This window comes from Salmo salar, chromosome 16, assembly GCF_965601325.2.
Source record: "Salmo salar chromosome 16, fSalSal1, whole genome shotgun sequence".
NCBI lineage: Eukaryota > Metazoa > Chordata > Actinopteri > Salmoniformes > Salmonidae > Salmo > Salmo salar.
Window position 1 is genome coordinate 8,144,277 of NC_138306.1, and position 16,206 is coordinate 8,160,482.

Consider the following 16,206-nt stretch of genomic DNA (forward strand, 5'->3'; position numbering starts at 1 on the left):
ATGGTCCCTTCACACAGACAGTCTGGTGAAGAAGGCGCAACAGCACCTCTTCAATCTCAGGAGGCTGAAAATGTTTGTCTTGGCCCCTAAGACCCTCACAAACTTCTACAGATGCATCATTGAGAGCACCCTGTCGGGCTGCATCACCGCCTGGTATGGCAATTGCAGCGTCTGCAACCGGGATTGTTCGGTCAGCCCAACACATCATCAGCGGCACACTGCTTGCCCTCCAGGACATCTACAGCACCCGGTGTCACAGGAAGGCCAAGAAGATCATCAAAGACCTCAGCCACCAGAGCCACAGCCTGTTCACCCCGCTACCATCTTAGGAGGCAGTACAGGTGTATCAAAGCTGGGACGAGAGACTGATAAACAGCTTTTATCTCCAGGCCATCAGAGAGTTAAATACTCACCACTAACCGGCCCCCGCCCAGAACTCTTCCCTGAACCTTAGCCACTGTTACTAGCCAACTAGCACCCGGTACTTTACCCTGCACCTTAGAGACTGCTTTGACCTATGTATATACAGTCATTGAACACTGGTCACTTTAATAATGTTTACATACGGTTTTACAGACTTTATATGAATATACTTTATTCTAGCTATGGCTCATCCTATATACATAACTACTGTTGTACACACCTTTCTATTAATATACAGTGACTAAAGAAAGTATTTACACCCCTTGATTTTTTCCATTTTTTTTTATGTTACAGCCTGAACTTAAAATGTATTAAATTGAGATTTTCTGGTCACTGGCCTACACACAATACTCCATAATGTCAACTTGGAAAGATGCTTTTCAAATATTTTACCTAATTAATTCAATCCAGCTCACTCCAACCTCAGCCTCCACATCTGGTTTCCTACAACTCATCCAAGCTTCCCTGGATCTGCACTTCATCTCTCCCTGTGTTACAAAAAAATATCTTGCTTCATTCATCCCTGTTTCCTGGTCTGAGTCTTCTCTTGGGTTCCCCTGTGCTGCTCCGCTTAACAGATACAGGCCTCCTTCCTAACTCAGTTGCCGGAGAGGAAGGAAACCACTCAGGGAATTCACCACGAGGCCAACGGTGACTTTAATGCAGTTAATACAGGTTTCCTGATCTTTCTTATTTCTCAGATATAGGGATAGACACTTCAGAACAAACTTCCTTTAGATATTTTTTTGGGGGGACTACCTGTTCCATGTATTGAATCTGTTATTCATATGAGCCAATAGCAGTAAGGCCAAATAATATTTTTCATTAAATTGTTTTATCTTTTATACTTCAAGGGGTCTTACAATTCAAAATCAAATAGCAAACTGATCCTTGGTATGACCTTAAAACAATACCATATAGCTTATTAGAACGCCCTCGCCTCCCACCCTCCCCCGGCTTAGACAGGGCGTATCATCTTATGGGTTAATGGCTGTCATAGGAAAAAACTGAGGATGGATCAATATTGCAGTTACTCCACATAATGTAAGTATTAGAGTTTGAGTCTGACACGGTGGCTGGTTTAACTTGTGAATTATATATTTTCTGTAGCACACCTGATGGTCACTATATGGTTTTTGTTCTTCCATCCCTAAGCCCCCTACATTGAGTCTGAGAACTGCCAGCACACAGCTGACAAACCTGTTGGGGATAGGGGGCAGTATTTGCACGGCTGGATAAAAAACGTACCCGATTTAATCTGGTTACTACACCTGCCCAGTAACTAGAATATGCATATAATTATTGGCTTTGGATAGAAAACACCCTAAAGTTTCTAAAACTGTTTGAATGGTGTCTGTGAGTATAACAGAACTCCTATGGCAGGCCAAAACCTGAGAAGATTTCAAGCAGGAAGTGGCCTGTCTGAGAAGTAGTGTTTCATCTTGGCTCTTTTTATTGAAGACTCAGGATCTGTGCAATAACGTGACACTTCCTACGTCTTCCATAGGGTCTCAGAGCCCGGGAAAACGTTGAACGATATCGAGGCAGGCTCTGGCTGAAACACTTTATCGCTTTTGGCAAGTGGCCACTCAGAGTACTATGGGCTTAGGCGCGTGCCCGCTTCGACCGAATGGTTTCTTTTCCTTTGTCTGTTTATCTAAACGCAGATTCCCGGTCGGAATATTATCGCTTTTTTATGAGAAAAATGGCATAAAAATTGATTTTAAACAGCGGTTGACATGCTTCGAAGTACGGTAATGGAATATTTAGAATTTTTTTGTCACGAATTGCGCCATGCTCGTCACCCTTATTTAGCCTTTAGGATAGTGTCTAGAACGCACGAACAAAACGCCGCTGTTTGGATATAACGATGGATTATTTTGGACCAAACCAACATTTGTTATTGAAGTAGAAGTCCTGGGAGTGCATTCTGACGAAGACAACAAAGGTAATAACATTTTTCTTATAGTAAATCTGACTTTGATGAGTGCTAAACCTGCTGGGTGTCTAAATAGCTAGCCCTGTGATGCCGGGCTATCTACTGAGAATATTGCAAAATGTGCTTTCACCGAAAAGCTATTTTAAAATCGGACATATCGAGTGCATAGAGGAGTTCTGTATCTATAATTCTTAAAATAATTGTTATGCTTTTTGTGAACGTTTATCGTGAGTAATTTAGTAAATTCACCGGCAGTGTTCGGTGGGAATGCTAGTCGCATGCTAGTCACATGCTAATGTAAAAAGCTGGTTTTTGATATAAATATGAACTTGATTGAACAAAACATGCATGTATTGTATAACATAATGTCCTAGGGTTGTCATCTGATGAAGATCATCAAAGGTTAGTGCTACATTTAGCTGTGGTTTGGGTTTATGTGACATTATATGCTAGCTTGAAAAATGGGTGTCTGATTATTTCTGGCTGGGTACTCTGCTGACATAATCTAATGTTTTGCTTTCGTTGTAAAGCCTTTTTGAAATCGGACAGTGTGGTTAGATTAACGAGAGTCTTATCTTTAAAATGGTGTAAAATAGTCATATTTTTGAAAAATTGAAGTAATAGCATATCTAAGGATTTGAATAACGCGCCACAGGATTCAACTGGCTGTTGAGTAGGTGGCCCATAGAGGTTAAGGAATGTTGCCCACAAAAGGAGTTGCGGTGTGTGTGTAGTATTTGTAATTCACCCTTGAAAATCAAATTTTGCCATTCTATTGTGTGTGTTATCTTACAGTTCATGCATCTTGTGTCATTGGGGCTAGTCATGATGGTGGGTTATTATTATTTCACTTTCCATCTCCTTTTGTCTTTCCACTATCATCAATCTAATGATGGACATTTTAGGAAATTCTACTGTCTGCACAGCTTCCCAAGCAACCACCGCTGCAGGAATGCTGTATATCATAATAATTCATTTCAATTGAGCATTTCAGGCACACACTCCAAAAAGTGCACAACCAAATATTTCATAATTCAAATGAATACCAGAAAACCCTCTCCCCTCCCCTTCCCTCTGAAGCTAGGACAGCAGAGTCCCTGCCCATCTTCCGAAAACGTCTGAAACCCTACCTCTTCAAAGAGTATCTTAAATAATCCCACAGAACCCCCCCCTAAAAAAATGTACTTACTATGACTGTGATATGTTTGTCCCACCTAGCTATCTAAAGATGACTGGACTAACTAAATCGCTCTGGATAAGAACGTCTGCTAAATGAATAAAATGTACAAATGTTAATCAATCTCTGTAGTTGGTTGCATTTTCTAAAGCCTAAGTAATTCACTTTTACGTGATATATCACATTTTGTTTTTTTTCATTGTTATTTTCAAGCATTTGGATGGGACATGAGTGCTACAAATTGTACGACTCAATGGGTCCTGCACACTGTAGGTCAGCTGTGTGCCTATACTATTAGGCTTATGGTTCTAATCTTTTTATGTCAAATGACGTCTCACCATTATTTCTCACATTTATTTCATGTTGATCAATATTTCGGCTATGCTTGCCTATTGTAACTGATCAATGAAATGTCTGGTCAATACATATTGTAATTTATAACGCTAATAGAGGCACCAATAAATTGTCCAGATCACTTATTGTATGCTCTTTTCAAGTACATTCCCTTATGTCTGAGCTTCTAAAGTGACTCAGGCTTTACTAATTATTGTGACGTGTATTCAGTGAACTAATTAGTTACAAAACAATAGAAATGCAATTGTGTATTGCTGCTGTTTGTCTGATCCAACAGTCCACGATCAGCTCTGTTGACCATGTTAGCATTTTGCTGAGGAAATAGGGTGAGGTACACTATTTCTGTTCGGAATGACATGTGGCCCATTATTTACATGGTCATCAATGACATGTGTGCATGTTTACCTTGTTACCTGGCAACAACCACATGAGTGTTTCAAAGAGCTGTCAGTCAAGGCAAACTCATTAATAAAAGATCCCCGCCTACTCATTCTGTTCTTTCAGGCTCCCTGATAAGAGAGGGTACAATTTCTTCAATTTTTGAGCTTTTTATTTGTGTAAAAATATTATGGGTGATGTTTTGGTCATTCAAAGGCTATTTTTACTTGGGAAATAGGATGACTACTACCTTTCAAGGACAGGAGTTTTTCAGGATAAAAAAAAATGAAATGGAGATGAGCACAGGCAAAATCCTAGAGGAAAACCTGGTTCAGTCTGCTTTCCACCTGACACATGAAGATTAATTCACCTTTCAGCAGGAAAATGACCTAAAACACAAGGCCAAATCTACGTGAGTTTCTTTAACGGCCGAGTTAGTTTTGACTTAAGTCTATAGCAAGACTTGAATGGTTGTTTAGCAATGATCAACAACCAATTTGACAGAGCTTGAAGATTTTGGAAAAGAATAATGCAAATATTGTACAATCCAGGTGGGAAAAACTCCTAGATACTTATCCAGAAAGACTCACAGCTGTAATCGGGTGAAAACATTTTTTGAATTCAGGCTGTAACACAAAATGTGAAATAATTCAATGGGTATGAATACTTTCTGAAGGCACTATCTTGATTAGATAAGTATTCAACTCCCTGAGTCAATACATGTTAGAATCACCTTTGGCAGCGTTTATAGCTGAGTCTTTCACACCTGGATTGTCCAACATTTGTCTGGGTAAGAATCATCTAATAATGGTAAAATATGTACACAATATTTATCTGGACACTTTCAAATTGTTATATTGCTACTATGCACTTTCTGTATCCTGTGCATGTGATAAACATTGATTTTATTTGATATAGTGTATTTACCAGAGACGGTAATGTGAAGAACAACATGACCTGCACCAAAGTTAGATTAGGATATAGGCCAAGGACTAGATAAAGTGTATTTTTGCTACTTGTCATATTCGTGTATGTAGGTGGCAGGGAAGTCAGGCGCAGGAGAAACCAAGTTGGTTAATATGGAGTATTTAATTTTAAAAAAGAACTCCAAAACCAAAGTACAAAATAAATGGGTAAAGTATACCCGTCGCACACCGATACACAAGCCCACGTAACATAACATCACAAACAATCACCGACAAGGACATGAGGGGAAACACAGGGTTAAATACACATGATTCATTGGATTGGAAACTGGTGTGTAGGAAGACAAGACAAAACCAATGGAAAATGAAAAACTGATCAATGATAGCTAGAAGACCGGTGACGTCGACTGCCGAGCACCACCCGAGCAAGGAGGGGCGTCGACTTCGGCAGAAGTCGTGACACTACTACTTTCACCACTTTTAGTCTTATTCTTTGGATGCTTATTACACTACCTTTCTCACTCTGTTTAGCACATGGACTCACATGTGAATTCTTAAAGAGATGGTTGGGGTGAAGGTTTAAGATGCTGAATGGTTGTAGACCACAGGAGATTGGTGGTTCCTTAATTGGGGAGGACGAGCTTGAGCTATTTCAATGTAAAAAAAAAAACACAATTTAAAATTTTGCTACATAAGACCGAATCGAGACGGTCGGTCACAAATTAGTTTACATCCCTGTTAGTAAGCAATTCTCCTTTGTCAAGATAATCCATCCACCTGACAGGTGTGGCATATCAGGAAGGTGATTGAACAGCATAATCATTACACAGGTGCACCTTGTGCTGGTGACAGTAAAAGGCCACTCTGAAATGTGCCGTTTTGTTACACAACACAATGCCTCAAATGTCTCAAGTTTTGAGAGATTGTGCAATTAGCATGCTGACTGCAGGAATGTCCACCAGAGCTGTTGCCAGATAATTGAATGTTAATTTCTGTAACATAATGCCGTTTTCGAGAATTTGGCAGTACGTCCAACCGACCTCACAACAGCAGACCACGTGTAACCACGCCAGCCTAGGACCTCCACATCTGGTTTCTTCACCTGCGGGATCATCTGAGACCAGCCACCAGACATTTGAAACTGTGGGTTTGCATAACCAAAGAATATTGGCAAAAACTTTCATAAACGGTCTCAGGGAAGGTCATCTGCGTGCTCACAGATGAATCCCGGTTTCAATTGTACCGGGCAGATGGCAGTCAGCATTTATGGCATCGTGTGGGCGAGCAGTTTGCTAATGTCAAACTTGTCTATATAGTCCAAATCAGGATGATCCATACTTATTCAAAAATATTTATACCAATCTATTGAACTTACAGGTAACATATGATCCAATCGTTATGGTGGGAGACTATAACACAGTGTTAAGTACATCAATGTACCGTAAAGGAAATCCCTACAACCCTGACATTGAGATATACATGCAGACTTAATCAAGCTAGTCATCTTGACTACTTTCTTGTCTTTTTCTCACTTGCATCAAATGTTAAAAAGTATTGATAGGAGACAGAATGCAATTGGCCATCATCTAATTGGCCTTCGCATAACTTACAGAATTTCCACGTGCGATATAAGTGAAGCAAATCCCTTTATTGATTGGGATACTTTTAAATGTACCTTCAGATGTTATTTTATTCAGTTTGTCTAAAGAGACAAGACTAACAAGGGAAATACAGGAACTAATAGTGCAGGTAGATATCAATAAAAATGGTACTACAGAGATACAAAACAAGTTAGAGGAAAAACAAAAAGAAGTGGAGGAACTTCTGCAAGAATGATCTAATGTAATCTATTACAAAAATAAATCAAACTGGATGGATTATGGAGAAAAATGTACCTAATTATTCCTGAATCTTCAACGCTTTCAAAAATTATTTGCAGAAACTCGTTACTAAAGACGGAGTACTCCATGAGTCTCTGAATGACATTTTAAAGGAGGAAGCTAAATATTTTAAAAACATATTTGATTTTTCTCCGCACCCTCTGAATGATGATTACTGTAAGGAATTATTTCCAAATAATAAAAAAAATTAACAAATGCACAAAAATATCAGTGCGAAGGCCAGGAATAACTTTGAGGCTACTAAATCCTTTCAGTCTGGAAAAAGCCCCAGGGCTTGATGGCTTAGCGGTAATCTCCATTATTAGCTTGTTTTAACTACTTCTATAGAAATGGTAGTCTTTCAGGTACTCAGCAGGATGGTCTGATTTCACTATTATTAAAACAAGACCATGATGGCAAATATACAGATCCAGTCCAGCTAGACAACTGGAGGCCTCTTACACAAAACAATACTAGCGAAATGCATAGCATTCAGAATTAAAAATGTTTTTCCAGGTATTGTTAATACTGATCAGACAGGTTTTTTACATGGACAATACATTGGAGATAATATACGACAACTATTAGAAATGGTGAAACATTTAAGAAGCCAGGCCTGGTATTTATAGCATATTTTGAAAAGGCCTTTGATGAAGTAAGACTGGATTTTATATATAAATGCCTGGATTTTTTAAATTTCGGCGAGTCTCTTATTCAATGGGTAAAAGTAATGTATAGCAACCCCAGGTGTAAAATAGTAAATAGCGGCTACTTCTCGGGGAGTTTTGAACTGTCAAGAGGCATTAAAAAGGGGGTCTGCTGTCACCAAATGTATTCGTTACGGCCATCGAAATGCTAGCTATTAAAATCAGATCAAATAAGAACATTAGAAGATTACAAATCCAAGGCTTAAATACAAAGATGTCCATGTATGTCGATGACTCAAGTTTTAAGCCTGCAAGCTAGATCCCTGCAATATCTCATTGAAGATCTAGATAACTTTTCTGGCCTATCTGGACTAAAACCTAATTATGATAAGTGTACAAGATTTACCCTGCAGCATTACCCTGCAGCTTTGTGATGGCCACTCCAATACCTTGACTTTGTTGTCCTTAAGCCATTTTGCCACAACTTTGGAAGTATGCTTGGGGTCATTGTCCACTTGGAAGACCCATTTGCAACCAAGCTTTAACTTCCTGACTGATGTCTTGAGATATTGCTTCAATATATCCACATAATTTTCCTGCCTCATGACGCCATCTATTTTGTGAAGTGCACCAGTCCCTCCTGCAGCAAAGCACCCCACAACATGATGTTTCCACCCCCATGCTTCACGGTTGGGATGGTGTTCGTCGGCTTGCAAGTTTCCCTCTTTTTCCTCCAAACATTATGACTAAACAGTTCTTTTTTTGTTTCAACAGACTAGAGGAATTTTCTCCAAACAGTACGATCTTTGTCCCCATGTGCAGTTTCAAACCATAGTCTGGCTTTTTTATGGCGGTTTTGGAGCAGTGGCTTCTTCCTTGTTGAGCGGCCCTTCAGGTTATGTCGATATAGGACTCGTTTTACTGTGGATATAGATACTTTTGTACCTGTTTCCTCCAGCATCTTCACAAGGTCCTTTGCTGTTGTTCTGGGATTGAATTGCACTTTTCACACCAAAGTACGTTCATCTCTAGGAGACAGAACGCGTCTCCTTCCTGAGCGGTATGACGGCTGCGTGGTCCCATGGTGTTTATACTTGCGTACTATTGTTTGTACAGATGAACGTGGTACCTTCAGGCATTTGGAAATTGCTCCCAAGGATGAACCAGACTTGTGGAGGTCTACAATTTTTTTCCGAAGTCTTGGCTGATTTCTTTTGGAGTCATTAAAACTAATTTTTCAACCAGTCCACAAATTTCTTGTTAACAAACTATAGTTTTGGCAAGTCGGTTAGGACATCTACTTTGTGCATGACACAAGTAATTTTTCCAACAACTGTTTACAGACAGATTATTTCACTTATCATTCACTGTATCACAATTCCAGGAAACATCAGAGTTTACCGGAATCTCTAAATGAAAATAACGGCAGATCCATAAAATGTCCTTGTACAGTAGTAGAACTAATTCAATTTAGAGGATTCTAAATTAATATCAAAGGGGCTTTTATACAATTATAATGCAGGGTTAATAAAAAAAAACATTTTAAAATGTATATGTTTATTAAGTAGTCATGCTTGTCTCAGACCAGTGCGAAACGATGCTGAAATAGTTGACCACACGCGGGTAGGCTATTGCTTGTTGGGCGGATTTTCACACCTACAGTAGCCAGGCTATTAAACTAATTGTTGGATAACAGATCGGCTCTCGGAACTCATTAACACACTTTACCATGTGTGTTTCAATTCTCACACACACACACTTGCTGACATTTACTCCTAGGGTGCTGACCAGTTGCACCCTCTATAACCACTGTTTATATCATTTGATATATCATTGATATCTAGCCTTTATAGCCATGTACTCTTATCTCTAACCAATGTGCACCTTCATCAGATGAACCGCAACATATCGGCTAAAGCAATATAATTCATGAATGCATTTGAAAGTTAATATTGTGATAGTGATCTGTTATCCAATGATTGGTGTTATTATTATTAACCCTGCATTATAATTATATAAAATCCCCTTAGATATTCTGTGTTTTTATTTACAGTAGTGATGGACAGCTGGAGGCATTTGGTTTTTCACAAGCGTGGTTTTAGAGTACTTAAGCATTGAATACATTGCAAGTTTGACTATTTTTGCCTTTAGCCTACACTTTACAATAGGACAAATATATTATTGAATTCGATTTTAAAAACGGTTTTAAAATGTATATGATTACTAAGTAGTCTTGCAGTGCGAAACGGTGCTGAAATAGTTGATCACGTGGATAAGCTACTGCTTCAAATCCTATTATAACAATTGGATGACTTTGGCTGTTACAGTAAGCAACAATTTGTTGCCTTCATTAGCCTACTTTACGTCAATATTTCTGTCAGTCAGTGATGTTTATTCCCATGGTAATTCGTTATGGATCCATCCAGCTGTGGTTAGAAAACAATGCATTTGGTGGACTTGGTAAGATGGACTCACTGATAGTTGAAGATGATGAGCATTCGGCAAAGGCAATCAACATCGCTCAAATCAGAGTCAGAAGGCAGTTGAAGAAACTTGAGTGGACTTATGAAAAGGCTCTGTAGACATTTTATATATATATATATACTGCTCAAAAAAATAAAGGGAACACTTAAACAACACAATGTAACTCCAAGTCAATCACACTTCTGTGAAATCAAACTGTCCACTTAGGAAGCAACACTGATTGACAATACATTTCACATGCTGTTGTGCAAATGGAATAGACAACAGGTGGAAATTATAGGCAATTAGCAAGACACCCCCAATAAAGGAGTGGTTCTGCAGGTGGTGACCACAGACCACTTCTCAGTTCCTATGCTTCCTGGCTGATGTTTTGGTCACTTTTGAATGCTGGCGGTGCTTTCACCGGTGCTGAGACGGAGTCTACAATCCACACAAGTGGCTCAGGTAGTGCAGCTCATCCAGGATGGCACATCAATGCGAGCTGTGGCAAGAAGGTTTGCTGTGTCTGTCAGCGTAGTGTCCAGAGCATGGAGGCGCTACCAGGAGACAGGCCAGTACATCAGGAGACGTGGAGGAGGCCGTAGGAGGGCAACAACCCAGCAGCAGGACCACTACCTCCGCCTTTGTGCAAGGAGGAGCAGGAGGAGCACTGCTAGAGCCCTGCAAAATGACCTCCAGCAGGCCACAAATGTGCATGTGTCTGCTCAAACGGTCAGAAACAGACTCCATGAGGGTGGTATGAGGGCCCGACGTCCACAGGTGGGGGGTTGTGCTTACAGCCCAACACCGTGCAGGACGTTTGGCATTTGCCAGAGAACACCAACATTGGCAAATTCGCCACTGGCGCCCTGTGCTCTTCACAGATGAAAGCAGGTTCACACTGAGCACATGTGACAGACGTGACAGAGTCTGGAGACGCCATGGAGAACAATCTGCTGCCTGCAACATCCTCCAGCATGACCGGTTTGGCGGTGGGTCAGTCATGGTGTGGGGTGGCATTTCTTTGGGGGGCCGCACAGCCCCCCAAAGAAGACCTCATGTGGCTGGAGTGTGTCAGCAGTTCCTGTAAGAGGAAGGCATTGATGCTATGGACTGGCCCGCCCGTTCCCCTGACCTGAATCCAATTGAGCACATCTGGGACATCATGTCTCGCTCCATCCACCAACGCCACGTTGCACCACAGACTGTCCAGGAGTTGGCGGATGCTTTAGTCCAGGTCTGGGAGGAGATCCCTCAGGAGACCATCCACCACCTCATCAGGAGCATGTCCAGGCGTTGTAGGGAGGTCATACAGGCACGTGGAGGCCACACACACTACTGAGCCACATTTTGACTTGTTTTAAGGACATTACATCAAAGTTGGATCAGCCTGTAGTGTGGTTTTCCACTTTAATTTTGAGTGTGACTCCAAATCCAGACCTCCATGGGTTGATAAATTGGATTTCCATTGATTACTTTTGTGTGATTTTGTTGTCAGCACATTCAACTATGTAAAGAAAAAAGTATTTAATAAGATTATTTCATTCATTCAGATCTATGATGTGTTATTTCAGTGTTCCCTTTATTTTTTTGAGCAGTATATATATATATATTTATTATTATTAATTATTATTATTATTATTATTATTATTATTATTATTATTATATATACACTACCGTTCAAAAGTTTGGGGTCACTTAGAAATGTCCTTGTTTTTGAAAGAAAAGCAAAAACAATTGTCCATTGATCAGAATTACAGCATAGACATTGTTAATGTTGTAAATGACTATTGTATCTGGAAACTGCTGTTTTTTAATGGGATATCTACATAGGCGTACAGAGGCCCATTATCAGCAACAGTCTCAACGTCAACAGTGAAGAGGCGACCCTGGGATGCTGGCCTTCTAGGCAGAGTTGCAAAGAAAAAGCCATATCTCAGACTGGCCAATAAAAAGAAAAGATTAAGATGAGCAAAAGAACACAGACACTGGACAGAGGAACTCTGCCTAGAAGGCCAGCATCCCAGGGTCGCCTCTTCACTGTTGACGTTGAGACTGGTGTTATTCCTATCTTTCCCACTTTTCCCCACTCCTTAAAAACAAAACTACTGAGTCATCCTGTGGTGGTGCCCAGTCTGTGCCAGGGTGCCTCGCTTTGACGTCACAACCACTGATGCCACTTGTAAACCAGGCAGGGTTGGTGGTTTGGTTGAGTTAGTGGAACTGGTGGGTCTTGAGGCCATGTCACTGAGGCTAGATTCATTCATAAAAGCATGTTCAGGGTGTGGTTTTGGAGACAATTCAACCCACTCACCGCTAAGAAACGGCTTTGATAACTTTTGAACTGCTTTTATAGCTCTGCATCAAAATGCAGTTAGAATTAAATACAGAGAAGGTGAGGCTAGTGACAACCTATCTGAAACCATTTACAGATCCACACATGCATAGACATGCATTCACACACACACCCTTTCGGACAAACACATATAGGCAGGGAAATCCAATAAAATTCACACCCCGACAACATTTATCAAACACGCATGCACTAGGGATAGGCATTACTGTGTATTTGCCCACACTGTCTGAGAGAGCTAGATATAATAGTGTCTGCTAGGAATTCAGCTTTCATTTAGCCATCATTAAAACGCTTTGGATGATGATAATCTCCAGGTAGAAATCTACATGACATGTAGATGACAGGTGTCTTGTGACACATGGAGACGTGATCAGAGCTTTTCAGTATGACGGCCACTACGCCTTATTTACACTGTCTGTAATATAATGGAGATGAACTAGACTCCTGGGGTTAAAAAGGCAAGAGGCTGTAATAACTTCTCTGGCTATATTATATACTGCTGTTTTTGGATTATATTGTTGCTGTATTGGTTCAGTTATGGATGTTGTTTTGGTTGATATTCAGTTGTTGCTGTGCTGGTGTAGTTGTGGACACAGATGATGTGCTAGGTGTTTTGTTATTGATGTGTGGTTAAAATAACTCTTATTTGGGGGGTTACTGTTATTGTTGCCTATTGCAGTGTGGTTCATTGTGTCATTTGGTGATTGTTACTAGGTACGCTGCTTTTAAAAGAGGAGAGACAGAGACACTCAAATAGTTATGTGACCACTGTGATGTTGATCAGTAGGAGGTTTACCCTTAAGAACAACACACACAAACACACAAACACAAAATGTGGCAGACTAACCTCTCCGAATCCTAACCCCATGGGCAGGCGACTTCTATACCCTAACCAATAAGAACAACAGCCACTCACCCCCTCCGTTCTTTTGACACAGGTAGGGGAACCTCCAGACATTGCCCAGGCCTACAGAGAAGCCCACCTGGGCCAGGATGTACTGCAGCTTGCTGTTCCAGGCTGGCCTCGCTGCTTCATCTTCTGCATCCGAGCCTTCGTCCTCCACGTCCATGTCTCCGTTAAGGTTAAGCTCCTTCCCTTCCCCATCACCTCTGCCGCTCCCCACGATCAGCGAGCTCTTCTTAAAGGAATCATCACAAGTGTCCTCGTTGGATAGCAGGTCTTTGACGGACTCCCTGACATCATCGTCAAGCTCTCTCTTGACGGCCTTGCTGTTTTTGGGCATTTGATAAAGCAGACCAGGGCGAGGGGTGGAATGTCTTTGGGTTAGTAGCGGGAGGGGTGTGGGAACAGTGAAGTTCTGGTAGTTATTCTGAGATCAGGGTACTGTCTTTACAAGGCAAGGGCTTAGAGGTGGTCGGTCAGGGGTTGGATAAAGTACCCGTCTTGGAGGTTTGTGATGGAGGGTTGAGAAGGAGTTGTTTATTTCTTCATTATCACAAAATGCCTGAGGGGAAAGAAATCCAAAAACAAAATGACTTAGGGTACAAATGTAAATATAAAAAAATGCAATATTCATTACTTCCGGGGAAACAGCATGAGGGTGTATGATTCATGGCGATGCAATAACTGTTAGATGTTAACACAGGACCCATGTTTTATGAAAATTAGACTCCAATATTGAACTTTTCATCATCAGCATATGGCAAAAGGAAATCAAACAAAAAATACGAGGGTACAATATCCATAACTCCAGTAAAGGCAGAATGAGTGTGCGTATTGGTGATATCACCACTCTCTGATGGTGACACAGATCTCATGTTTTTAAGAAATGAGATACAGTCTGTGTGTGACATCACAACAATGCACATAGAAATATTTACTGTATGTACTCAAAGAAGAAGAGAAGAGAAAAAAGAGAGAGGAGGAAGAAGGACGTAAGGGGGGGGGGGGGGGGCGGGTCTGGGTCTGTCAACAACAACAACAAAAGTTTCCATTCTTCTTATCAATTAAACCAAAACTAATTTTATTAATGTAACTTCCTTCCTATCCACAGTCTGTGACCTCACTTGATTTGAACAGAATCACCCCTCATACTTCATCAGCCAGACATGGTAGTCTGGATGGTGTCCAACCTGGTGTGTGCACATGTTAGAAAACTTGCCTTGGGCAATTGTTCAGGACAAATAATTAGAACATCAATTCTTTGTGTTTCTGTTTTTAATTTACTCAATATCTTAGAATAATCAATTCCGCACAAGGAAATCATCATTATTGAAACATGGAATGGACTTTTGCTATGACAGGTCTGATATCGAGATGGTACCCACGCCTCTGAATAATTGAACCCCAACGCCAAGCACGAGGCAATTTGCATACCAACCCAAACACGCATTGTCCTCGCAGCTCAACATGAGAGCAGAGAAAATCAACAGACGAAAAATGGAACAAAAAAAGACCCAGAATATAGCCCTTAAGGTATTAGTATAATAGTTGTGATGTGATCATGCTTCGGCCGATAGTTTTTAAAATCCCCATGTGCATAAAATAAACCCACAATGGTGCAGAATATAGTAGTCTCTATCCCTTTAGACCGACCCGTGGTTTAAGTGATTCAATTATTTCCTTTGACCACTTCCAGATTAGCCTTGTTCATTCACTAAGTATGGGCTTCATTTCATCAGCAAATAAACGTAAATTGTAATAAACGTACATTTTTAGGTTGTAGGTGGAATAGTAAACTAGGTTGTAGCCTATATACAGAAAGATTACGTCTATTCATATTGTCTTGATAATAACATTTGACTACTGTATTAAATGTACATGTGCATTTCCATCTATGATGAAATAAGAAATCGTTCCATGTTCCTATTGAATACGTCGCCGTATGGCATATTCCACTATGAAGGGCTAAATAAAGCTATTAAAAAGGCTAGACATGCATGTGTATGTGAATACAAAAAAAATATGCATGATTAAATACATAGGCTACATGTCGAAAAAGTAATGGATGAGAGGAATACCTGGCGCCATGTTGTTTATTCAAGAGACAATTTGTTACAGGAATGAACATAAATTAATTCCTATCCCTCCCCCCCAGCCGCATCTCCTCTGTAGTGCCATCCATGTGCGGTATTTCATCATACACTCACTGCCCACATCCTGCGCAATGCAACAACATTCTATTCAGCCCAAAACATATATTTCTTCTAAATGATGTTTACCTTTAGTATAGATTCGTCTTCTGTAAAATTGAGATGTTGGTCTTTTTCGGAAAGAAGCGTCTCAAGGAATGAAATTGTGACAGAAGCACATGCACGGGGCAGACATCATCACTCGTGTTGCGTCTCTGGTCCTATACCGCCGGTGTAGTGCTGTGCGAAACAAACTCAAGTCCTTCGACTCGTCTGCGTTTTAGCAATAGGTTACAGGCAGCGCGGTAATAGGGGTGCTCGGCTTCTCTCTTTGTCAATATTTGATCCAAATGCCCATTATTTTTTGCTCAATTTATCTTTATATATTTAGGTGGATTTAACATGGTATACTTATATTCAAACCCCTTCGTTAATGCGCACGATAAGCTAAATAATCGTTTTTAAAATGTCTAATCTCCCCTATTTGCACTTGGTATGCTCCACTACTAACCCCTAACATTACACTGAAAAAAAACCCAACATGAAGTGTTGATCCCATGTTTCATGAGC

At 40.4% G+C, this 16,206-nt stretch overlaps 1 protein-coding gene across 1 annotated transcript in view; it reads right to left on the reverse strand.

Moving 5' to 3' along the window:
- The window catches only part of LOC106573109 (sodium-dependent neutral amino acid transporter B(0)AT2), a 62,672-nt gene extending 46,775 nt beyond the window's left edge, over positions 1 to 15,897 (reverse strand). The window contains exons 1-2 of the mRNA XM_014147819.3: positions 15,727 to 15,897; positions 13,460 to 14,009 (exon numbers count right to left, since the gene is read on the reverse strand). Coding sequence (XP_014003294.3) covers positions 13,460 to 13,787 — 328 coding nt within the window. The 5' untranslated portion in view covers positions 13,788 to 14,009; positions 15,727 to 15,897. The remainder of the gene's footprint in view (positions 1 to 13,459; positions 14,010 to 15,726) is intronic.
- Between the last annotated feature and the right edge of the window lie 309 nt (positions 15,898 to 16,206).